The 27,532-nt window shown below is 33.1% G+C and overlaps 1 protein-coding gene across 13 annotated transcripts in view; it reads right to left on the reverse strand.

Moving 5' to 3' along the window:
* Positions 1-3,075: 3,075 nt before the first annotated feature.
* The window catches only part of C15H14orf39 (chromosome 15 C14orf39 homolog), a 50,031-nt gene continuing 25,574 nt past the window's right edge, over positions 3,076-27,532 (reverse strand). For 6 of the 13 annotated variants that reach the window (XM_055097659.1, XM_055097664.1, XM_055097660.1 and 3 more), the window contains 6 exons: positions 27,360-27,401; positions 25,705-25,766; positions 23,945-24,123; positions 22,053-22,197; positions 9,195-9,252; positions 3,078-4,169 (listed from right to left, as the gene is read on the reverse strand). In XM_055097659.1, the coding sequence (XP_054953634.1) occupies positions 3,967-4,169; positions 9,195-9,252; positions 22,053-22,197; positions 23,945-24,123; positions 25,705-25,766; positions 27,360-27,401 (689 nt within the window). In that variant the 3' untranslated portion in view covers positions 3,078-3,966. Of the gene's footprint in view, positions 4,170-9,194; positions 9,253-22,052; positions 22,198-23,944; positions 24,124-25,704; positions 25,767-27,359; positions 27,402-27,532 lie in introns of all 13 variants that reach the window. The other 7 variants (XM_055097669.1, XM_055097661.1, XM_055097670.1 and 4 more) reach the window with 3 other exon arrangements.

The raw sequence follows: 27,532 nt of genomic DNA on the forward strand, positions 1-27,532 counted from the left end.
GTTATATTATTATTATTATAATATAGTTGTTATATTATTATAATTATAATAATATAGTTGTTATATTATTATAATTATAATAATATAGTTGTTATATTATTATAATTATAATAATATAGTTGTTATATTATAATTATAATAATATAGTTGTTATATTATTATAATTATAATAATATAGTTGTTATATTATTATAATTATAATAATATAGTTGTTATATTATTATAGTTATAGTTGTTGTTATTATAATTATAATATAGTTGTTGTTATAGTTATAATATAGTTGTTATAGTTATAATATAGTTGTTATATTATTATAGTCATATAATAATGTTATATTATTATAGTCATATAATAATGTTATATTATTATAGTCATATAATAATGTTATATTATTATAGTCATATAATAATGTTATATTATTATAGTCATATAATAATGTTATATTATTATAGTCATATAATAATGTTATATTATTATAGTCATATAATAATGTTATATTATTATAGTCATATAATAATGTTATATTATTATAGTCATATAATAATGTTATATTATTATAGTCATATAATAATGTTATATTATTATAGTCATATAATAATGTTATATTATTATAGTCATATAATAATGTTATATTATTATAGTCATATAATAATGTTATATTATTATAGTCATATAATAATGTTATATTATTATAGTCATATAATAATGTTATATTATTATAGTCATATAATAATGTTATATTATTATAGTCATATAATAATGTTATATTATTATAGTTATATAATAATGTTATATTATAGTTATATAATAATGTTATATTATAGTTATATAATGTTATATTATTATAGTTATATAATAATATTCTTAAAGTTATATAATATTCTTATAGTTATATAATAATATTCTTATAGTTATATAATATTCTTATAGTTATATAATATTCTTATAGTTATATAATATTCTTATAGTTATATAATAATATTCTTATAGTTATATAATAATATTCTTATAGTTATATAATAATGTAATATTATTATAGTTATATAATAATGTAATATTATTATAGTTATATAATAATGTAATATTATTATAGTTATATAATAATGTAATATTATTATAGTTATATAATAATGTAATATTATTATAGTTATATAATAATGTAATATTATTATAGTTATATAATAATGTAATATTATTATAGTTATATAATAATGTAATATTATTATAGTTATATAATAATGTAATATTATTATAGTTATATAATGATGTAATATTATTATAGTTATATAATGATGTTATATTATTATAGTTATATAATAATGTTATATTATTATATATTATATTATTAATATAATATACAATTATTATATTATTAATATAATATATAATATTATATGTTAATATGATATATAATATATAATTATTATAAATTATATATTATATATTATATAATATATTAATATATAATTATTATTATATTATTATCATATTGTTATATTACATTATTATTATATTATTATAGTTATATTATTATAATTATAGTATATTATTATATTATATATTATATTATATATAATATATTATTGTAATATATTATTATATATTATATATAATACATTATATTATTATAGTTATATATTATAGTTATAATAATATATTATTAGTTATAATATAATAGTTATATTAGTTATATTATAGTTATAATATTATATTATAGTTATATTATAGTTATAATAATATGATAATATAGTTATAATATTATTAAAGTTATATTATATTATTATAGTTATGTTATATTATTATAGTTATATTATAGTTATAATAGTATAATATTATAGTTATAATAGTATAATATTATAGTTATATTATATTATAGTTATAATATAATATAATATAGATAATATATTATTATAGCCATAATGTAGTTATAGTTATTATATTATAGTTATAATTATTATATTATAGTTATAATATAATTATTATATTATAGTTATAATATAATTATTATATTATAGTTATAATATAATTATTATATTATAGTTATAATATAATTATTATATTATAGTTATAATATAATTATTATATTATAGTTATAATATAATTATTATATTATAGTTATAATATAATTATTATATTATAGTTATAGTTATTATAATGTGCTTTTGTTATTTCCTAAGTTTTGTCTACTCAACCAAGTTATAAGTTCCTTGAGTGTAAGACCACGTCTGTGTTCTAGCCTTTTATATGCTGTCAAAATGCCATGTGCAAGGTAGATACTTTTAAAATACTTATTTCATATCACTTATTGATACATGATAAATCTAACCATACTGGTCTGCTAGACATTACTCTAAAGTAAAAATAAATCATGGAATCACTGAATCATTCAAGGCTAAAACTAGTTTTGAATTTATCAATAAACAAACAAATTATAACTTTTTCTTCTGTCTCATATATAGCCAATGTCTTTATTATATAAAAACTACCAATCAATTCAGTCATAGAGTCAATAAGATAAATACCTGTTAAAAAACGAAAAAAAATCCAGCTTTTTAACTGAAATTTTCACCTTTTAAGCAGTTGTTGAAGGTTTGATGGTTTTTTTTTAACAGAGTCTAAAATTTTCTTAAACTCTATCATTAGTTAGATTGCCCTTCTTTTTAAGTCTTTGAGACAGCTTAATGTAATACAACTGTGATAATTTGTAGACACCCTGAAGAAGCAGTATAGACCCTTACCCAAAATTTGATTTGCATATTGAAACTGATGATGCCACACATCCCAATAGGGCATGAAAAGATTTTTCTAGTCATATATTAAGGCCTTCTGGGGAGAGCGGGGCAGGCCTCCTAAGCTGAACTGAAAAATAGCTTGAGAAGTAGAGAAAGAAGACTGGCTTTGGGTTTTTATGGTAGTTAGGGGGTGGGCTGGGTGGGGGCTCCCATATGTGGTTTGAACTTCCTACTGGCACCAAAGGAGGGAGCAACCAGGCTTTCTGATCAGCTTGGCCAAATGTGGGGCAGAATGAGAAAAGAAGGGGTTAGGTTTAAAAATCCATCAACAGTCACATCAAAATATGGAGTCAAACCCTTTATTACTTGGTAACTCAATACAGCTAATTTACAAAGCACAAAATACAATGATATTGAGCAAAATGTTTACAGAAGTTCATCAAATCTTAAATATCTTCACTTAAGCTATATAATTAATTGACAAATACTGAAAACAAAACATAAAGAAGAAATTTTTGTTATTGAAGGAGACAAAATTTTAAATGTTCTTCAAAAAATATTTAAGCAAAAAAGAATATTAACAGGATCACTACTGATACAACAATCCAATTTTCAGAAATTACTCTTGCCCTTTACATTTAATTTTTAGCCATTGAAAGCATTAGCATAACTCATAAAATTAGAATTGTACCATGTGTTATATTAGAAGAAAAAACACAGATTTTGTTACTAACATAAATTATTTAAAATTATTATTACAGTACCACTCTGTATACTACATAGTGAAGCAGAAGTGAAACCCAATAATTTTAATAGAAATTTTTAGTAGCTAAAGTAGGCTTCAGCACTAACTCTGGAGTTACTACTGCAGTTCTTGTTCTTATCAAAGTACCAACAATACTTCCAGAAAAAAACCTTAGGTTCCAAGGAGAAGCAGGCTTAATATTTAAATAAAGAGTAATGAAAAAAGCATCAAATTCTATTAAGATTAATAAAAGTTCTACCTGACCGCGGCTCGCAAAATCAAAACCAAAATAAATAATGATTAGTTAATAGCACACCCAAAACCCAAAATATTCAGTATTTCAATATTTCAATAAATATAATCAAATAATGTAAACATTACTGCTTTAATCAATAAAAGAAAGCAGTCTTCATGTTTTAAGCAATAATGTAAATTTATGCCCTCATGAACACAGAACAGTAAAATAATTTAAGGAATTAATGACTAGCTCAAAAAAAAGTAAACTGTGTTGTATTTTGTGAGGAAGATGAAAAACCTTTTAAAGAAGAAGAAGGTATTGAATTTTGACCCTGTCCAAATGAAAATGGAAAACTAAAATCATCTTTTCCAGCTCCAAATGTATGAGTTGAAGTGTCTGATGGAAAAGAAAATGTAAAGCCATCTTCTCCTTCTGGCTTCTCAAATAAGTTTCCTAAGGAAGATAAACATTACAATATCATGCTCTTCATATTATATAAAATTTTTATAACCTACTGAATTATAGCACACTGCATACAATAAATATGGTAACACTGAATCAGTGTTACACAGGAATACAGGTATTTAATTGTATTCCTCTTAAGTGCAAGGCATTGTCCTTGGTACTATGAAGGTTAAAACAGACTCAAACTTAAACCCTGTTTTAAAGTAATTTGAACTCTAGTATATAAAGAACTAGTATAAAAAGTAAAAAGTAGAATAAAACACCTCAGATGAAGAGAATGATACAGAGGTACAGAAACAGACATGCATAGGATGCATTAGAGTAACAGAAATCTATTCAGCTTAGCAGGAGCAGTGAGAAATAATAAAGATGTATTGAGTGGAAATTAATGAAGATGAGCTTGGAAAGACTGCTGAATATCCCACTATGGAACCTGGACTTTATTTAGTAGATAACAAGAATTCATTGAAGATTTTCAAGCAGAGATATGACATGATTTGAACTGCTTTGTAAGTATTACTCAGGAGAGAATAGGTATAAAGGCTGGAACAGGAGAGTCTAGAAGTGGGACTAACCAAAATAAAATAAAAGTCTATTGTCCAGTGAAGACATAATGAAATGTTGACCTTATCTACAATCATAGTGATGGTAATGGAGGAAAAAATGCTGAATCTAAGAGATACTGTATAAGTTAAACTTATTCAACTATTATTTATTGAGTCACTACAATATACTGTTCATGACATTGTTCAAGGAAACTGACAGAACATTAAAAAGAGTTCTAAAAGGAATTTTTAAAATAAGCTTTAAATGTAGCTCTGGTTGATGAAGCCCAGAATTGCCATTAAGGAAAAATACTGTTTTTCACTTATTATATTACTTATTAATAAAATTATAAATATACAAATATATTTTCAACATCCTAATTCTAATTTAAAATTAATTATCATTAAATAATTTTAAGTCTATAGTAATCAAATATGTACTTGAAACAAGTCTTTTTAAATATCTATTTTTATATAGAATTAATCAAATAGCATATTAAGCAAAATAATTTGCATCACTTTGAATGTTTCATAAATTTTTTAACTTTCATATATTTAATAACTTTATTTTTATTTTTAAACATCTCAATTATTTCACCCTAAATAGAACCAAGCCAACCAGCAGTAAGATGGGTGGATAGATGGATGGACAGACAGATGGATAGATGGACAGACTGACTACCAGATACTTGTGTTCTTCCCCTCTCCCTTTCTCACTTTATTTTTTTGACTATGTGTATTTCTCAGTACACAGCCATATGACTTAAAGAAAAATAGGTATAATGTAAACACGGATCCAAAAAGAGCTAAAATCTTGAATTTCCCTTTGAATAAATGAATTTGATTTTGTTTTTAATTTCACAAGAAGTTCATATGAAGTCTTCATAAAACTCATATGATCACTGTAAATAAAAGAACACATTACTGTGCAAGGCAGCATTATAGGTGCTATGGGGAATTCAAAGGTACATTTTAAAATCCTTGTCCTCAAAAAACCTGTGATCTAGAGGAGATTTATCTATTTATAAATAATGATGGTAGAATGGTAAAAAGTATAAAAAAGAAGAGATATTCAGAAAAGAGAGGGAGAGATCTTTTTGAAAAAGAAGATTGAGGGGATAAATAAAAGGTTTTATGGAAGAGAATTCTATCTTGAAAGATAGAAAGAGATAGAAGTTGGGGATTGCAGGAAGTAAAAAGCAGGTAAGAAAGTGTGGGCATACTTGAGACACACTGAGTTCCAGAGTCTGGCCAAAGCACAGGTTACCCTTATAAGATAAAAGCCTTAAAAGGTATGTCGGGGGATGAATAGAGACTGGTTAATGAGTATAAAAATACAGTTAGACAGAAGGAATAAGTTCTAGTACGGAATTTAAGAATAAGTTCTAGAGTAGTAGTATGGTTTACAAGAATTTATAGTGTATTTTGACATAGCTAGAAAAGAAGATTTGGAATGTTCCCCACACAAAGAAATGATAAACGTCTGAAGTGATGGATATTCCAATTACCCTGATTTGATCATTACACATTGTATGCAAGTATCAAAATATCACATGGACCCCATAAATATGTACAACTATATACCAATAAAAAACGAAACAGGTAGTTGGAGCTAAATTAGAAAAGTAGAAGCATAATTTGATAGTCAGTGGGGGAGTCACTGAAGGTATCTGATTAGGGCAGTGACATGGCCAACATTATGGGCACTGAAGATTAATTAAGCTGTGATCTATAGGTAAGCTGAAAAATGGAAAACACCAATTAGGATGTTATTGTAACAGTCCAGGTGAACAGTAAGACTGAAATATAATGGTTTCAATGAAAATAGAAAATAAAAATAAATATTTAAGAGAGAGAACTGATAAAACTTAATGACTAGTTGAATGTAGTCACAGTCACAGAGAGAAGTTAAAATTGTTACCATGCTCCAAACCTTAAAAGCCAGAATAATGGAGATACCATCAGGGACGTCGGAAGGGGAGCAAGTTTCATTTCAGCTACACTGAGTTTTTAATGTCAAAAGATGTCTAAAGAGATTTAAACTGTACAATCAGAAATAAGGTCCTAGAGTTTAGAAGTCAGTGCAGCAAGATATAAATTTGGTCATTATCTGTATGTATTATATTTGAAAACACTGAAGTGAATGAGTGTCAAATGAATGAGAATGTCAAAAAAGAGGATGTGGGCTGGGTACGGTGGCTCACGCCTGTGATCCCAGCACTTTGGGAGGCCGAGGCGGGTGGATCACCTGAGGTCAGGAATTTGAGACCAGCCTGGCCAACATAGTGAAACCCCGTCTCTACTAAAAATACAAAAAATTAGCTGGGCATGGTGCTGGGCGCCTGTAATCCCAGCTACTCGGGAGGCTGAGGCAGGAGAATTGCTTGAACCCAGGAGGCGGAGGTTGCCGTGAGCCAAGATCGTGCCATTGCACTCCAGCCTGGGCAACAAGAGCGAAACTCTGTCTCAAAAAAAAAGAGGATGTAAATAGATTTAAATTTTTAGATGGCAGACATTTAATAAATACAATTGGTAGATTCATTCTGATCTCATAGCATTAAATACCATTTATAAAAATTACAAAATCTGTGTCTCCATCTCATTGAATTCGAAATTCATATGTACAATTTCCTACTTTACTTTCACTTACGTATCTAATAAATAGGCTTTTCAATTAAAACACTTCCTAAATGAAACCCCTGTCTCCTCAATCTCAAATTACGCTTAGAGCCTTCCATATTTCTATAAACGGCAACTCCATTCCAAGTTATTCATGTCAAAACCATGGCACAATCTTTGTTTCTCTCTCTCAATCCTTATATCCAGTCCATAAGCAAATTCTTCCAGCTCTATCTTCAGAAAACTTTGTAACCAAAATCTGACATGTTCTCACCACTTCTACTACTACTACTCACCAATTCTCACTTTGTATCATTTTATAGCTTCCTGACCTTTCCCTGCTTTTGCCCTTGTTTCCATACAGTCTGTTCTCCACATAGCAGCCAGAATAATTCTTTTAAAACCTGTCAGATCATTTCAGTCCTTTACTTAAAACCTTCCAGAGGCTTCCCATTTCACTCAGAAAAAAAACCCTAAGTCCTTAATGATCTACAGGTCCCACATGATTTGCTCTCCATCCACCTCTTGGATTTAATCTCCCACCAGTCTCTCTTTCCTTATTCCATAAATCATACCAATTTAACTAATTTTCAACGAACATACTGAGTATGTTCCCATTTCAAGACCTTTTTGCCCTTTGCTTGGAACACTTTTCCCAGTAGCTTGTATATGCACCTCCTTCTGCTCAATGTTGACTTTTAGTGATGCCTTTCCTGACTCCCTTGCAATACAGCAATCACCTTCCCAATCCAAGTATTCCCTATTTCCCTTACTCTACATTACTTTGCTGCATAGTATTTATCACCAACAATAAGTAAAAAATTAACATCAAGCCTGGGAAGATTCGGGCCCACCTGGAAAATGACCTTGGAGCCTGACTTCCCACAGCACTGTTTTCACAGAATTAAGGTAAACACAGAATGTTTTATCTATCTAGTCTGCTGTGTGAGACTGCACCTGAATTAGAGGAGCTATGAGTTAGCATACAGGCCTTGGGCCTCATGACTAGAATAATATAAAAGACTGGTGTGAAATTGAAGTTACAGCTCTTGTGTTTCAAGGTGACCTACATGCAACATGCCTTTTGTCCATAGCAGCCTGACATGTTCCTTGGGTGGCAGTGGCAAAAGAAGGTGTGTTACTTGGGTAGTTGGTGATCCTCTCAATGAAAAAAGGATGCTGTACCTACCATTATCTCTTATCTTGTATCATTCTATAACATAAAGGTAATATTAGATTTAAAATCATAATATGTGAGTCTGACTATTCAAGCCCATAACAACTGTTGTTTAGTGTACTATCTGATAAATTATACATTGATTTATTTGACTATTTTCAGTTTATCCCACTAGAACATAAACCATATGAGAATTTTTCATTCTTGTCCACTGTCACCAGAGCCCAAAAGCATACCTGATATAAAATATAATACACATACACATTTATATTAATATGTTGAATGAATTAATCAATCAAAGGAAAAATGAAGAAAGAATATCCAATAAAAAGTATCAAAGAGAGAAAAGGAAATCCAAAAATTACAGAAAAAAGATGGAAATAACCAATTATATCAAATGTTGCAAAGAGTCTTAATATGATAATAAATACAAGATACCCATAATGTTTGATAATTGGGAGGTCAATAACCTTGGAGAAAGTAAGTTTTAATAGAGTAGTGAGAAAAGCTAATTGCTTGAAAAAAGAAAGAAAAGAATATCAGTGAGTAGTGCAGAAGTAACAGTAATTTCTAAAGAATAAATTGAGCACCTAAGAAAAGAAGTTAGAGAAACTAAATACTGTACTAATGAGTTAACATGTTTTTAAAGGTAGCAAACTTCAAACAACTTACCAATCTCTTGCTCTGATGACAGAGGATTTAGATTTCTTGCAGAATAATGTTCATTAAACTGGAAAATAATTTCCATTAAATATTACTTGTGAAATCAGTAGGACAGTATATATAGTACATATATTTGAATCTAAAGCTTAGTTCTTCTAATACACAGAATTAAAGTAGACATATGGTACCTTTATATAGCACACTCTTATACTTAAAAAGATCTATCTTCAAAACCTGTCATTTACTTATATTAAAATAAGGTCTATTGATTTGATTCAGGCAAAATACACTGTACTAAAGATAGCTCTTACTTTAGAATCTTAATATGATATTTTGCTTTATTCTGAAAGCTTTTAACAAATCAGGTTGTTGGTATTTTTTTTGCCTATAAAAGTAACAGGAAGTGGATAGCTTCATGTCAGTTGAGATCAAGTTTTGCTGCCAAAAGTCTATTTTCTCAGTAAAACAGGCTTTAAAAAAAAAAATGAGATCATGACAGCATAGTTTTCTGTGCACCTTTTTCCTCTTCACATTGCATTGTGAGCATTTGTCCATGTCATTATTCTTCTAAAATCTGACTCTTTCCATGGCTCTATAATATTCCTCCACATAGACAAACCAGACAGTTTCAACCATCCTTTTATACTGGACATGTAAGTTGTCCCAACTTTGTTTCTTATATAGAAGTCACATGTGAATAAACACTGTTATGCACAGATTTATGTTTCTTTGACAATTAATAAGGAAAGCTGTTTTCTCATAGATTTTATAAGCCACTTGAATTTCTTTTTCAGTGAATTATCTCTTTGTCAAATGGACTTTGCTCATTTTTCTATTGAGAAAGTAATTTTTTCCTTTTTGGTACATATAAGCACTTTATAGTCTAGAGCCGTTAATTAACTATTTGCGATCTTATTGCAAATATTTTACATCTTCGTCATTTTGCCCTTAAAATTTTTTAACATATAGAAGTTTAGATTTTGGGGTCACTTCCAAGATGGCCAAATAGGAAGAGCTCTGGTCTGCAGCTCCCAGCTAGATCTACACAGAAGACAGGTGATCTCTGCATTTCCAACTGAGGTACCTGGTTCATCTCAATGGGACTGGTTGGACAGTGGGTGCAGCCCACGGAGGGTGAGCTGCAGCAGGGCAGGGCGTCCCCTCACCCGTGAAGTGCATGGGGTTGGGGGATTTCCCTTTCCTAGCCAAGGGAAGCTGTGACAGACTGTACCTGGAAAAACAGTACACTCCCGCCCAAATACTGCACTTTGTCCAAGGTCTTAGCAACCAGCAGACCAGGAGATTTCCTCCCGTGCCTGGCTCGGTGAGTGCCACGCCCAAGGAGCCTTGCTCACTGCTAGCATAGCAGTCTGAGATTGACCTGTGAGGCTGCAGCCTGGCAGGGGGAGGGGTGTCTGCCATTGCTGAGGCTTGAGTAGGTAAACAAAGCAGCCAGGAAGCTTGAACTGGGGGAGCCCACCACAGCTCAGCAAGGCCTACTGCCTCTATAGACTCAAACTCTGTGAGCAGGGCACAGCTGAACAAAAGGCAATAGAAAACTTCTGCAGACCTAAATGTCCCCGTCTGACAGCTATGAAGAGAGCAGTGGTTCTCCCAGTATGGCGTCTCTACTGGGAGACATCTCCCAGTAGAGGCTGACAGACACCTCAAACAGGTAGGTGACCCTATGGGACAAAGATTCCAGAAGAAGGATCAGGCACCAATATTTGCTGTTCTGCAATATTTACTGTTCTGCAGCCTCTGCTGGTGATACACAGGCAAACAGGGTCTGGAGTGGATCTCCAGCAAACTACAACAGACCTGCAGCTGAGGGGCCTGACTGTTAGAAGGAAAACTAACAAACAGAAAGGAATAGCATCAACATCAACAAAAAGGACATCCACACCAAAACCCCATCTGTAGGTTACCAACATAAAAGACCAAAGGTAGATAAAACCACAAAGATGGGGAGAAACCAGAGCAGAAAAGCTGAAAATTCAAAAAACCAGAGTGCCTCTTCTCCTCAAAAGGATTGCTGCTCCTTGCCAGCAATGGAACAAAACTGGAAAGAAAATGACTTTGACGAGTTGATGGATGCAGGCTTCAGAAGGTCGGTAATAACAAACTTCTACGAGCTAAAGGAGCATGTTCTAACCCATCACAAAGAAGCTAAAAACCTTGAAAAAAGGTTAGACGAATGGCTAACTAGAATAAACAGTGTAGAGAAGACTTTAAATAGCCTGATGGAGCTGAAAACCATGGCACAAGAACTTCAGGACACATGCAAAAGCTTCAATAGCCGACTCGATTAAGTGGAAGAAAGGATATCAGTGATTGAAGATCAAATTAATGAAATAAAGCAAGAAGACAAGATTAGAGAAGAAAGAGTAAAAAGAAACAAACGAAGCCTCCAAGAAATATGGGAATATGTGAAAAGACCAAATATACGTTTGATTGGTGTACCTGAAAGTGACGGGGAGAATGGAACCAAGTTAGAAAATACTCTTCAGGATATTATCCAGGAGAACTTCTCTAATCTAGCAAGGCAGGCCAACATTCAAATTCAGGAAATGCAGATAACACCACAAAGATACTCCTCAAAAAGAGCAACCCCAAGACACATAATTGTCAGATTCACCAAGATTGAAATGAAGGAAACAATGTTAAGGGCAGCCAGAGAGAAAGGTCGGGTTACCCACAAAGGGAATCCCATCAGACCCACAATCCCATCAGACTAAGCAGATCTCTCAGCAGAAACCCTACAAGCCGGAAGAGAGTAGGGGCCAATATTCAACATTCTTAAAGAAAAGAATTTTCAACCCAGAATCTCATATCCAGCCAAACTAAGCTTCATAAGTGAAGGAGAAATAAAATACTTTACAGACAAGCAAATGCTGAGAGATTTTTGTCACCACCAGGCCTGCCTTACAAGAGCTCCTGAAGGGAGCACTAAACTTGGAAAGGAACAACCAATACCAGCCACTGCAAAAACATGCCAAATTGTAAAGACCATCGATGCTATGAAGAAACTACATCAATTAACGGGCAAAATAACCAGCTAACATCATGACAGGATCAAATTCAAACGTAACAATATTAACCTTAAATGCAAATGGGCTAAATACCCCAATAAAAAGACACAGACTGGCAAATTGGATAAAGAGTCAAGACCCATCACTGTGCTGTATTCAGGAGACCCATCTTACATGCAGAGACACACATAGGCTCAAAACAAAGGGATGGAGGAAGATATACCAAGCAAACTGAAAGGAAAAAAAGCAGGAGTTGCAATCCTAGTCTCTGATAAAACAGACTTTAAACCAACAAAGATCAAAAGAGATAATGAAGGCTATTACAAAATGATAAAGGGATCAATTCAACAAGAAGAGCTAACTATCCTAAATATATATGCACCCAATACAGGAGCACCCAGATTCATAAAGCAAGTCATTAGAGAGCTACAAAGAGACTTAGACTCCCACATAATAATGGGAGACGTTAACACAACACTGTCAATATTAGACAGATAAACAAGACAGAAAGTTAACAAGGATATCCAGGACTTGAACTCAGCTCTGCACCAAATGGGCCTAATAGACATCTACAGTACTCTCCAACCCAAATCAACAGAATATACATTCTTCTCCGCACCACATTGCACTTATTCTAAAATCGACCACATAATTGGAAGTAAAACACTCCTCAGCAAATGTAAAAGGACATAAATCACAACAAACTGTCTCTCAGACCACAGTGCAATCAAATTAGAACTCAGGATTAAGAAACTCACTCAAACCCCCACAACTACATGGAAACTGAACAACCTGCTCCTGAATGACTACTGGATAAATAACAAAATGAAAGGAGAAATAAAGACGTTCTTTGAAACCAATGAGAACAAAGACAAAATGTACCAGAATCTCTGGGACACATTTAAAGCAGTGTGTAGAGGGAAATTTATAGTACTAAATACTCACAAGAGAAAGCAGGAAAGATCTAAAATCGACACCCTAACATCAAAATTAAAACAACTAGAGGAGCAAGAGCAAAGAAATTCAAAAGCTAGCTGAAGGCAAGAAATAACTAAGATCAGAGCAGAACTGAAGAGCTAGAGACACAAAAAACCCTTCAACAAATCAATGAATCCAGCATTGGATTCAACAAAATTGATAGACTGCTAGCAAGACTAGTAAACAAGAAAAGAGAGAAGAATCAAATAGATGCAATAAAAAATGTTAAGGGGATATCACCACTGATCCCACAGAAATACAAAGTACCATCAGAGAATACTAAAAACACCTCTATGCAAATAAACTAGAAAATTTAGAAGAAATGCTTAAATTCCTGGACATATACACCCTCCAAAGACTAAACCAGGAAGATGTTGAATCTCTGAATAGACCAATGACAGGTTCTGAAATTGAGGCAATAATTAATAGACTACCAACCAAAAAAAGTCCAGGACCAGACGGATTCACAACCAAATTCTACCACAGGTACAAAGAGGAGCTGACACCATTCCTTCTGAAACTATTCCAATCAATAGAATAAAAGGGAATCCCCCATAACTCATTTTATGAGGCCAGCATCATCTTGATACCAAAGCCTGGCAGAGACACAACAAAAAAAGAGAATTTTAGACCAATATCCCTGATGAACATCAATGTTCATCAAATCAAATACAGCAGCACATCAAAAAGTTTATCCACCACGATCAAGTTGGCTTCATCCCTAGGATGCAAGGCTGGCTCAACATATGCAAATCAATACACGTGATCCATCACATAAACAGAACCAATGACAAAAACCACATGATTATCTCAATAGATGCAGAAAAGGCCTTTGACAAAATTCAACACCCCTTCAAGCTAAAAACTCTCAATAAACTAGGTATTGATGGAACGTATCTCAAAATAATAAGAGCTATTTATGACAAACCCACAGCCAGTATCATACTGAATGGGCAAAAACTGGAAGCATTCCCTTTGAAAACGGGCACAAGACAAGGATGCCCTCTCACACCACTCCTGTTCAATATAGTGTTGGAAGTTCTGGCCAGGGCAATCAGGCAAGAGAAAGAAATAAAGGGTATTCGATTAGGAAAAGAGGAAGTCAAATTATCCCTGTTTGCAGATGACATGATTGTATATTTAGAAAAGCCCATCCTCTCAGCCCAAAATCTCCTTAAGCTGATAAGCAACTTCAGCAGTCTCAGGATACAAAATCAATGTGCAAAAATCACAAGCATTCCTATACACCAATAACAGACAGAGAGCCAAATCATGAGTGAACTCCCATTCACAAATGCTTCAAAGAGAATAAAATACCTAGAAACACAACTTACAAGGCATGTGAAGGACCTCTTCAAGGAGAACTACAAACCACTGCTCAATGAAATAAAAGAGGACACAAACAAATGGAAGAACATTCCATGCTCATGGATAGAAAGACTCAATATCGTGAAAATGGCCATACTGCCCAAGATAATTTATAGATCCAATGCTATCCCCATCAAGCTACCAAAGACTTTCTTCATAGAATTGGAAAAAACTACTTTAAAGTTCATATGGAACCCAAAAAAAGCCCGCATAGCCAAGACAATCCTAAGCAAAAAGACCAAAGCTGGAGGCATCACACTACCTGACTTCAAACTATACTACAAGTCTATAGTAACCAAAACAGCTTGGTACTGGTACCAAAACAGACATATAGACCAATGAAACAGAACAGAGGCCTCAGAAATAACACCACACATGTACAACCATCTGATCTTTGACAAACCTGACAAAAACAGCAATGGGGAAAGGATTCCCTATTTAATAAATGGTGCTGGGAAAACTGGCTAGCCATATGTAGAAAGCTGAAACTGGATCCCTTCCTTACATCTTATACAAAAATTAACTCAAGATGGATTAAAGACTTAAATGTAAGACCTAAAACCATAAAAACCCTAGAAGAAAACCTAGGCAATACCATTCAGGACACAGGCATGGCCGAGGACTTCATGACCAAAACACCAAAAGCAATGGCAACAAAAGCCAAAATAGACAAATGGAATCTAATTAAAATAAAGAGCTTCTGCACAGAAAAAGAAACTATCATCAGAGTGAGCAGGCAACCTACAGAATGGGAGAAAATTTTTGCAATCTACCCATCTGACAACGGGCTAATATCCAGAATCTACAAAGAACTTAAACAAATTTATAAGAAAAAAAATAAAAAAGTGGGCAAAGGATATGAAGACACTTCTCAAAAGCAGACATTTATGCAGCCAACAGACAGATGAAAAAATGCTCATCATCACTGGTCATTAGAGAAATGCAAATCAAAACCACAATGAGATACTATCTCATGCTAGTTAGAATGGCAATTATTAAAAAGTCAGGAAACAACAGATGCTGGAGAAGATATGGAGAAATAGGAACACTTTTACAGTGTTCGTGGGAGTGTAAATTAGTTCTACCATTATGGAAGATAGTGTGGCAATTCCTCAAGGATCTAGAACTAGAAATACCGTTTGACCCAGCAATCCCATTACTGGGTATATACCCAAAGGATTATAAATCATGCTGCTATAAAGACACATGTACACGTATGTTTTTTGTGGCACTATTCACAATAGCAAAGACTTGGAACCAACCCAAATGTCCATCAACATCAATGATAGAATGGATTAAGAAAATGTGGCACATATACACCATGGAATACTATGCAGCCATAAAAAGGATGAGTTCATGTTCTTTGCAGGGACGTGGATGCAGCTGGAAACCATCATTCTCAGCAAACTATCACAAGGACAGAAAACCAAACACCGCATGTTCTCATTCATAGGTGGAAACTGAACAATGAGAACACATGGACACAGGGTGGGGAACATTACATACTGGGGCCTGTCAGGGAGTAGGGGGCTGGGGGAGGGATAGCATTAGGAGAAATACCCAATGTAGATGACAAGTTGATTGGTGCAGCAAACCAACATGGCACATGTATACCTATGTAACAAACCTGCATGTTGTGCACATTACCCTAGAACTTAAAGCATAATTTAAAAAAAGTTTAGATTTTGTATGTAATCAAACCCAATTATTTTCTTTTGCTTCTTCTTCCACCGTTTTCATGCTTAGAGAATCCTTCCTCCTAAGATTTGGTAAATATTCACCTATATTTCTTCAGAAATATATTGTGGTTAATATTTTCTTATATAATTTAATGCATCTGTAACTTCTATTGATGTACAGTGTAAGATGAATGCGTAATTTACTCCTATTAATTTGTAGTCTATCATTATCACATTATAAAATCTTTGGTTTCAAGACTTTCTAGCCCATACCATTGATCAATCAGTCCTTAAAACCGTTATCATGCCTTTTATTACTCTAGCCTTATAGGATGTTTGAATATTTAGAAAGTAAGTTTCCCTCACCAATCTGTTTCATAATATTTAGGATTTATAATTACATCCTCTCTTTCATTCCTAATATAAGGATTTTGTCAATTTTGTCAATTATTTTCAAATAATCAACTTTGACTTTGTTAATTTCCTCTATTGTTTGTTTTTCCATTTCACTGATTTCTCTTATTTTGTTTCTTCATTTTACTTCAGGTTTGCTTAGTTCTTCTTTCTCTAGATTCTCAAAATGAAATCTTAGGTCACTGATTTTAGGCCTTTCTTCTTTTTATTATGTAATTATTAGCTAAATTATTTAAAGCTATTTTTTGCTCTGGCTTTCGCAACATCCCATAATTTTTGATAGGCTGGATTTTCCTAATGCAGTTTAAAATCCTTCCTAAAAGGGAATCCACTGCCTTGAAGGGAAGGACCCAGTCCTGGCAGAATTAATCACCCACTGACTAAAGAGCCCTTGGGCCCTGAATAACCAGGAGTGATACCCAGGTAGTATGCTGTGGGCCTTGGGCTCTGAGAGGTGCTGGCTTCAGTTGTGACCCAGCACATTCCCAGCTATGGTGGCTATGGTAAAAGACCCCATCTGTTTAAGAAAAGCAGAGGAAAAAGTAAAGGGCATTTTATCTTGCACACTAGGTACCAGCTCAGCCACAGTGGAGTAGAACAAGCATGATCTTGGGGTCCCTGAGTTCAGGCCTAGGCTCTTGGACAGCATTTCTGGACCTTCCCTGGGCCAGAGGGGAGCCCACTGCCCTGAAGGGTGAGATCCCATGCCTGGCATCATTCACTGAAGAGCCACTGGGCTTCGAGTGGATATCAGCAGTGTCCTGGCAGACCCCCACCATGAGCTGATGGTCGTGGGGGCCACAGGGAGAGGCTCCTCTGCCTGTGGAAAGGGAGGGAAGAGCAGGAAGGACTTTGTATTGTGGTTTGAGTGCCAGCTTAGCCACAGTAGAGTAGAACATTGGGCAAATTACTAAGGTTTTTGACTCCAATCCCAAAATCCTAGACAGCATCTCTAGACCTGCCTAGGGCCAGGGGAACTAGCCACCTGAAGGGATGGACACAAATCTGGCTGGCTTCACCACCTGCTGATCACAGAGCTTTAGGGCCTTCAGTGAACACAGCGGGTAGCCAGGTAGTGGTTACAGAAGGCCTTAGCCAAGACCCAATGCTGTGCTGGCTTCAGGAATGGCCCAGTGCAGTCCTAGTCGAGATGGCTACACCTCCCCCCACTCCAGGCAGCTCAGCACAGAGAGAGAGGCTCCATTTGTTTGGGAGAAATCAAGGGAAAATAACAAGTCTCTGCCTGGTAATCCAGAGAATCCTTCCAGATCTTATCCAAGACCACCAAGGCTGTACCTCTCTGAGTCTGCAAACAGCACAGCGTTATTGGGCTTGGAGCCCAAGTCCCTTTGAATACTTGGAAAGCCTCCTCAAGAAAGACAGGCACTACAAGCCCAGACTGTGAAGACTACAATAAATACCTAATTCTTCAATGCCTAGACAACAACAATAACTACAAGCATCAAGATCATCCAGGAAAACATGAACTCACCAAATGAACTAGAAAAATCACCAGGGACCAGTCCTGGTGATTTCTAACACCAGTCAGAAAGGCAATCATTAAAAAATCAGGAAACAACAGGTGCTGGAGAGGATGTGGAGAAATAGGAACACTTTTACATTGTTAGTGGGACTGTAAACTAGTTCAACCATTGTGGAAGTCAGTGTGGTGATTCCTCAAGGATCTAGAACTAGAAATACCATTTGACCCAGCAATCCCATTACTGGGTATATACCCAAAGGATTATAAATCATGCTGCTATAAAGACACATGCACACGTATGTTTATTGCGGCACTATTCACAATAGCAAAGACTTGGAACCAACCCAAATTCCATCAATTATAGACTGAATTAAGAAAATGTGGCACATATACATCATGGAATACTATGCAGCCATAAAAAGGATGAGTTCATGTCCTTTGTAGGGACATGGATGAAGCTGGAAACCATCATTCTGAGCAAACTATCACAAGGACAGAAAACTAAACACCGCACGTTCTCACTCATAGGTGGGAATTGAACAATGAGAACTCTTGGACACAGGATGGGGAACATCACACACCAGGGCCTGTCATGGGGTAGGGGGTGGGGGGAGGGGTAGCATTAGGAGATATACCTAATGTAAATGATGAGTTAATGGGTGCAGCACATCAACATGGCAAATGTATACATACGTAACAAACCTGCACATTGTGCACATGTACCCTAGAACTTAAAGTATAATAAAAATAAAGAAATTTAAAAAATTAAAAATAAAATAAAATAATGGGTTAAAAGATAGAATCTCAGGCTGGGCATGGTGGCTCACGCCTGTAATCCCAGCACTTTGGGAGGCTGAGGCAGGCAGATAACGAGGTCAGGAGATCGAGACCATCCTGGCCAACATGGTGAAACCCCATCTCTACTAAAGTACAAAAAAAAAAATTAGCCAGGCATGGTGGCACACGCCTATAGTCCCAGCTACTCGGGAGGATGAGGCAGGGGAATCACTTGAACCTGGGAGGTGGAGGTTGCAGTGAGCCGACATTGTGCCAACTGCAAAGACTCCATCTCAAAAAAAAAAAAAAAAAAAGATAGAATTTCAAGCCTCATGGTAACCACAATCGAAAAACAGACAATGGATACACCAAAAATAAAAAGCAAGAAATTAAATCTCACCATCAGAGAAAATCACCTTCACTTAAAGGAAGACAGGAAGAAAGGAAAAAAGGAATGAGATCCTGTCATTTGCAACAACATGGATGGAACTAGAGGTCATTATGTTAAATGAAATAAGTCAGGCACAGAAAGACAAACAACATATTCTCACTTATTTGTGGGACCTAAAAATAAGAACAATTGAACTCAAGGAGATAGAGAGTAGAAAGATGATTACCAGAGGCTGGGAAAGGTTGGGGGGCGGGGGACTGGGGACACGTGGGAATGGTTAATGGGTACAAAAACATAGCAAGAATTAATAAGATCTAGTATTTGATAGCACAATAGGGTGACTATAGTCAAAATAATTTAATTGTACATTTTAAAATAACTAAAAGTATAACTGGATTATTTGTAGGACAAAGAATAAATGTTTGAGGGGATGGATACTCTCCCTTTCTATGATATGATTATTTCACATTGCATGCCTGTATCAAAATATCTTATGGAGCCCCATAAATATATACATCTACTATGCACGCATAAAAATTAAAAATAAATAAATAAAATTTTTTTCTGATTTATCTCATGATTTCTTCTTTGATCTATGGCCTACATATTTAGGATTTTCTTAGATATCACATTGAGTTCTAATTTAATTCTGCTGTGGTCAGAGAACATACTCTGATTTCAATCCTTTTAAAGTCATTAAGACTCATTTTATGGCCCAGAATATGGAGTATCTTGCTGAAGGTACCATCAGAACCTGAAAAGAATATATATGCTGCAGTTGCTGGATGTGATGTACTATAAAGGTCAATTAGATCAAGGTGATTGATGATGTTATTCAGATCTTATTAAAGATCTTTACTGATTGTGTTATCTAATTCTACCAGCTGCTAAAAGAGAAGTATTAAAAACCTCCAACATGTTTGAATTTTTGTCTATTTCTCTCTTTAATTCTGTCACTTTTTGTTTCATGTTATTTTGAAGCTGTTATTAGGCTTTACACATTTGTGACTGTTATATCTTCCTTATGAATTGACTTTTTTATCTTTATGAAACGTCCCTCTCATTTCTAGTAATATTGTTTAAGACTACCAGAAATGATATTAATATAGCTACTGTGACCTTCTAATGCTTAGTTTTCATGATACATCATTTTCCATCCATTTACTGTCAACCCGTCTTTGCCTTTATATTTAAAGTGTGTTTCTTATAGATAGCTTATATTTGGGTCTTGCTTTTTTTTTCCATTCTTACAATCTTTGTCTTTTAATGAGTGTTAGCCCATTCACAAAATATAATTATTAAAAAGCACATTATTTGGTGTAAAGTTTATTTGTTTTATGATTTTTTTACTGTGTGTATTTTTGTATTGTTTCTTTTCTACCTTGTGGGGTTGAATTTTTTAGAATTTCGTTTTAATTTATCATCAATCTTATTTTTCAATATTTTCCTGATAGTTCTTGACCACTTTCCCCCAGGACAGTTATTAATTATTTTGCCAATCTCCTTCCCCAATCCCACCACCACAAAAACAAAACAAAAAATTAAATACAATCTTGCCAGGATTATAATTAAATTTGAATTGGACTATATTTATAAATTATATTGGGAAGAAATTTATCTTTACAATATTTTTTTCCTATGCAAGTATTGCATGTGTTTATGTATTCATTAACTTTTTTCAGTAGTTTTGTAGTTTTCCTTATTCAAATGTACATGTTTCCTATTACATTTATATACATGCATTTTGCATTCATGTTATTATTGTAAATGAGAATTAAGTAACTATAGTCTACTTTCATGCCCAGCATACTCCTAGGAATTACTTGTTTTTAAAATAAGCATTTAAATAAAAAATGAGACAAAAGTTGAAGATGTAAAATACTATAACATGTATAGTACTATATCATCCATCAATAAATTTGTAATTTCAACAATTTAATGTCAGATATATGCAAATAAAATATTCTAATCCACATAAAATTGGCTAAATGTAATTAACTTAAATGAGAAATAACAATATTACTCATATCACATTAAAACTTATGTAGGATTATTAAGTGGTTGGTACTTTTCTAAGTGCTTTATGTGTATAAACTCTAATACTCACAAACCCTATGATAATAGTTATTATTTCATTTTACAGATAAGGAAACCAAGCCACTTACCCAAAATCCCACACCTGGTACACACCTAAGTAGTCTGGCTTCAGAGTCTAGTTTTAACCACTACACTGTAATGTTTCTACTTTTTGAATAAAGCATGTCTCAATTTTCAGCTTTAATTTCTAAATATAGAAATAAGCACTTTATCATGATTCATATCACTGAACAGTAGAAACCAATATTAGGTCTTTTAAAATTAACCAGTGATAATGCTACTATGTATACACATGTAGTTGAAAAGACCAATTTATAATATGGAACATTTTTTATGTTGAGAATTCTAGTTTGTCTGAAAGTTAGACACATTAACTATAAAGTCAAATTCATTTTTTAAACTGCCTTTAGCTGATTTAAATTATCCCTATCCTGAGATCCGTTTTTAATGAACAGATGTCAATATGAGGCATTCGAAGTTGAAAACAAAAAGGTAATAGGGAACTTTGTCATACCATCAATACTCAGAATTTTTTTAAATGCTTCTGTTGATAATCTGCCCCAAGACAGTTTTGTATTAAAGAACTAAAATTACTCAAAGTTCCACAGCAGAATTTTTAGAAATAAAACTTTTGGCTTCTCATATTACCTGATCTGATGAGATTTCTGTATCAAATACAGCAGAATCAAATAAATTCAATCCAGGTGATCTAGAAGTATAACTCATAAGAAAAGAAAGTCCAGGGGATTCCTTTTCTGTTTGAACTTCAGGTACTGCATTTCTATTTCTGTTACTGAGAAATAAGAAATTATCAAAATGTTAAAAATCTATTATTAAACACTGAATACTGGTAAGCATCATAAGCAACAGCATAGAAGTGAGAATTAGCATAGTAGGGAAATGTAGGAAGTAGTTATTGAAGTGACAATCCTATGGAGAAAGGATTGTATGAGGTGGAGACTAATGTTAAATAAAGTTAAATAAGGCATAACTTACTTATTCTTCACAAGAACCCTATGAAATAGGTACTATTACTATCATTTCCATTTTACAGTAGGGAATTTTGAAGCATAGAAAGGTTAAATGATTTGCTTAAAAGAATAATAAGTGCCAGAGGTGGCAGGTGAATGCAGCAATCACGATTCAAAGTCCAAGCTCTTAACCTTGACACTATACTGTCTTCAAGATTTTGAATGCCAGTTACAAGATTTTAGTGTTGATGAGAAGCCAGCCATTACAGTGATGTATAAGGAAGTTAAATTATAATATGATTTGGGAAAAATAATTAGACAAGACAGTTTATACCAGTGGTTAAAAGCATGGATTCTAGAGCCAGAACAGCCTGGGCTTAAATTTCTATTCTAATGTTGATTAGTTGTATCACCTGTGATTCTGTTTCCTCTTCTGTAAAATAAGGATAATAATGTACCTACACCTAATAAGGCTGTTGTGAATATTAAATGAGCAGTATTTATAAAATGTCTAGAGCAGTGCCTTGCACAGTTTGTTGTTTGTTAAATTTAATAGAAATCTGATGATACTGCCATAACTATCTCTATTACCATAAATGAGTCACTTAACTTTACAGATGATAGTTTTCTCATCCATGGGGAGAGGTCTTAGCGTATGAGCTCACATTCTTTTACAGTTCTCAGGTTTGATGATGAGTTCCATTTCGAATGTGCTGTGCTTGAGTCAACAGCATGACATTCAAATCCATAACTCTTATTAGCAATTTAAAATACGGAAGTAGAGTACAGGTCTGATGCAAAACAACCCTGATGCAGTGAATTCTGCTTGACATATGTTTTAGAGAAACCTCAGGGTTGTTAAGGAAGATAACGGACTAAACATAAAGGTTAAGTGCAGCACTATTTTCTTGGCTGCAAACTACAAATACGTGGTTTCCAAAATTTCATAATCATGTTAGAGATATTTATGCCTAAAGAGCTTGCTTAATAAAAATGGCAAGTCTTGCTTCAGACACTACAACATATGAAGAAATGACTGATGGAATATTAATTGATGATAAGTCTACAATCTACCATATGTGACAACAGCTTTTAGCTTGACTTTTTTTTTTTTTTAATAGAGTCTCACTATGTTGCTCAGGCTGGATTCAAATTCCTGGGCTCAAGGGATCCTCCTCCCTTAGCCTCCCAAATAGCTGGGACTACAGGCACATGCCACTATGCTAGGCTTAGCTTGACATTTTAAATTTTCTTTATCCTTTGGAAAAATCTTAAATCTACACACTATTGCTTTATAAGTACGTGGGATTTATGCCATCTTCAGCTAAATGTTGCAGGAAAAATGGGGAAGAGGGTCTATGAAACAGGAACAGCAGAGTATTAATAATTGTTAAAACAGGGTGATGGGTAAATGGAGGTGTGTTATATTAGTCTTTCTCTTCTTTGCATGTCTGAAATACTACATAATAAAAACTTGTTAAAGGTACTAAGCGTTTTACTATTCCCATCAGTTATTTATGTAATTCAACATACAAATAATTTAACAATAGTTATTAATTAAAATCCTACATTTCGAACGGGGGGGTTTTAGGGAATTTTATTTTCTCCAATGACTCAGGTGCTTTCACAGCTTTGGGAGTTCCTAAAAATATAGGAATTTCAGACGTTCGTGGAAAATTCTCAGCTCTCTCTTCTACTTCGTCACTATCATTTTCTATTGACTTCCCAAAATGTTCAGTATATATAGCCTGCAAATTCAAAGTAACAGAAAACTATAAAACAAATGCTGCTGCATTAATGACATACATAAAAATGCATGAGGTGGAAAATACCTTATTAATCCATGATGTTAACATTTCACAGACAAAATAACTGAAATAAGAATAACTGGTGAAAGTAATACTAAAACATATATCAAAATATAGAAAAATAAATATTTATCCGATTTTTTCTTTTCTTTCCAGTTCCATCTTCCACTTCTACCTGAAAAAGTAAATGACAGCCAGAACATATTGGAATTGATGAAAAAAAAGACTAGGAATGATTTTTCTTTTAAAATTTCCACAATATGCTCTTTGGGTGAACAATTACATAGGCTATCTCCTTGAAAGTGAAAAATGATGTACTTTTAAGCAATCTTGCTCTCATTGATTAATTACATTTTCACACTTTTTTTGACCTTATAAATCTGTTATGCTACTTTCTCTACAATAATTGAGAATCTGAATACTAATTTTCCTTTATGTCATTTTGTAGAATAGTGATATGATTTCTCAAATATGCTTGTTATGCCAAATCCCATTACAGAAATAATTTGGGTCTCTTCATCAAAAAAATTAAAATGTGCTTATTACGTGTGTTTTTTACAGCAAAATACTACTTGCTGTTTCTCTTATTTTAACCTTTAATAGTTAGACTGAACTTGATATACATTGTTTACATCTATCATCAGTAAAGTGTTCCACTATTTAAATAATGCTTTCAAGATACTTTTATGGCAACCACTGCTCTTGAATTGCCGTGGCAAATCATTCAATCTTACCAAACAAAATTATGTTCATCAATCATTATTTAGTTATGGTCAATATATATTGTCACTTACTGATGATAACTTTTTGTACATTTTTTTTAATTTTTAAAAAAATTTATTGATGCATAACTGTACATAGTTTTGGGATACATGTGATAATTTAACACATGCAATTTGTAAATATCAAATCAGTGTACTTGGGATATCCATCACCTTAAATATTTGTCTTTTCTTCATGCTAGAAACTCTGAATTATTCTCTTCTAGCTATTTTGACAGGTACAATAGATGGCTGTAAGCCGTAGTCACCATACTGATCTATCTAACACAAGGCCTTATTTCTTCTCTCAAACTATATAGTTGTATCCATTAATTAGCTTCTCTACATTCCTTCTTCCCCACTATCCTTCCTGGACTCTGGTAACCACCAATCTATCCTGTATCATCTTGAAACCCGCTTTTTTAGCTCCCACATATGAGTGAGAAGATGTGATATTTGTCTTTCTGTACTTGGTTTATTTTGCTTAACATAATGACCACCAGTTCCATCCATGTTGCTGCAAATAACTAAATTTCACTCTTTTTTATGGCCGAATAATATATTTTTGTATATTTTCATATAAAATTTTTGTGGCTTCATCTTTTAATCTGAAAAATAGAATCTGTAACTCTCTAGAAACCTGATCACCAAGCTAACAACATCTCACATAAATCACTGTACTAAATCTGAAATTTAAATAGACATAATATTTTAAATTGGAATTTTTGCTTAGAAATTAGAGATCAAACATTTGACTTACTTGTGAAGTACATTTTGATTCTCTTACTTGTCTTACTGTCCCTTTATCTCCATACTCAGCATCTGTTGTCATATGAGAACAAACTATTTTTCTTTTTGTAATTTTATTGTAAAATAAAACATAGTCTAGCCATTTGAAATTGCTAATATTTAGCTGTTTTAACCTACAAAAATGGCAACTTCATATGGTTCAACATAATACATACAGATAAGAGAATAAAACATAATATGAACAGTTTAACAGAATTATAAAGAGAATACCCATGTTTCTTTACCCAGGGAAAGAAATACAACATCATGAGCACTCTAAAAGGTTTCATATTCACCATGTCTTGCTCCTCAGAGGTAATCACTATTCTGACTTTTGTGACAATCATTTCCTTAGTTTGCTTTATATTGTTTTATCATCTAAATAATATAGCCTATTTTTCCTGTTTTAAATGTTATATAATAAAATAACATATGTATGCTCTTATGTTTTGGTTTTTGTTTTGCATATGCTTGTGAGATGCATCCATATTATTGCACAAAGACACAGTTCTCTTATTTTTACTGATGTAAAGTATTCCATTGCACAAACACAATACATCTATCCATTCTACTGTAAATGGATATTTGAAGTGTTTCTGCTTTCATGTACAACCAAAGATATTATGAACATTCTTTTACATATATCCTTGCATGTATGTACTTCTATTTCTCTAGGTATATACCTAGGATTGGAACTATGAGGTATGGGGTATGTATATCTCTCATTTTACTAGATGCCAAAATTTTCCCAACGGTTGTACCAATTTTTTGTGGTAATTTGTCATTCTGAATTACTCCAGGAAATCATTCATTGTCACCAGACAAAATGACTAGCTCCAATTATAATTTAGGTATGGTCTCAATATGTAATTTATTAATGGAGTTCCCACCAATAGTTTATGGAGAATTCCTATTGTCCTACATTCTCCTACTTAGTATTGTCAGACTTTTTTAATTTTGCTAATCTGGTGGATGTGTAATGATACCTCACTGTAGTTTTGAGTTACCTGATTTTCATATGTTTATCTGCCACAAAAGATTCTCTTTTCTAAAGTGTATACTTTTATACTTTGCACATATTTTTAATTGGGTTGTCTGCTTTTTTGTTCTTCATTTGTAGAAGTTCTTTACACATTTTGGAAACTACTCTATTGAAAGTTTTACGTACTTCAAATATATTATTTGCCCTTGTACTCTTTTTATGGTATCTTTTGATAAACAGAAATTCTTAATTGTAATATTGCCAAATTTCTCCATCTTTCTTTCATGATTGGACTTTTTAATGCTTGAGAAATCCTTTCCTATCTTGAAGTCATGAAGATGTTTTTCTATTTGATCTTCTGAGAGCTTTATAGTTTTTGTCTCTTACATTTAAGTCATAAGTATTATTTTTACCACATATTAATTCTTCAAAAGCTGGGTTTGAAAACTATTGAAAAAAAATTTTAAGTTCCAAAATAATTGTATTCATTCTTGGGTATGAAGCCTCACTATACATGCTCAACAGCAGGTAGGGCTATGTGAGATATATTCATTTCCCCATGTTCCTAGAGATTAGCTATTCCTCCTTGTCTAACACTCTGTCAGTTTGGCATATATAGATTATAAACAAGTAAAACAGATCACCTGCACAGGTAATATACAATTTTTTTCTCCCAGAAGGAATATCTGTGTGGAATAAGCATATTGTGTTGGATGAATCCTATACTGAGTGAGAGAAAAAGACTCATAGTATATTAACATTCTAAATATATATCTATTTCATGCTGTCAGAATAAGGCATTTTTAAAACTTCAAAA

The sequence above is a fragment of the Pan paniscus genome, chromosome 15 (assembly GCF_029289425.2).
Source record: "Pan paniscus chromosome 15, NHGRI_mPanPan1-v2.0_pri, whole genome shotgun sequence".
NCBI classification, from domain to species: Eukaryota; Metazoa; Chordata; class Mammalia; order Primates; family Hominidae; genus Pan; species Pan paniscus.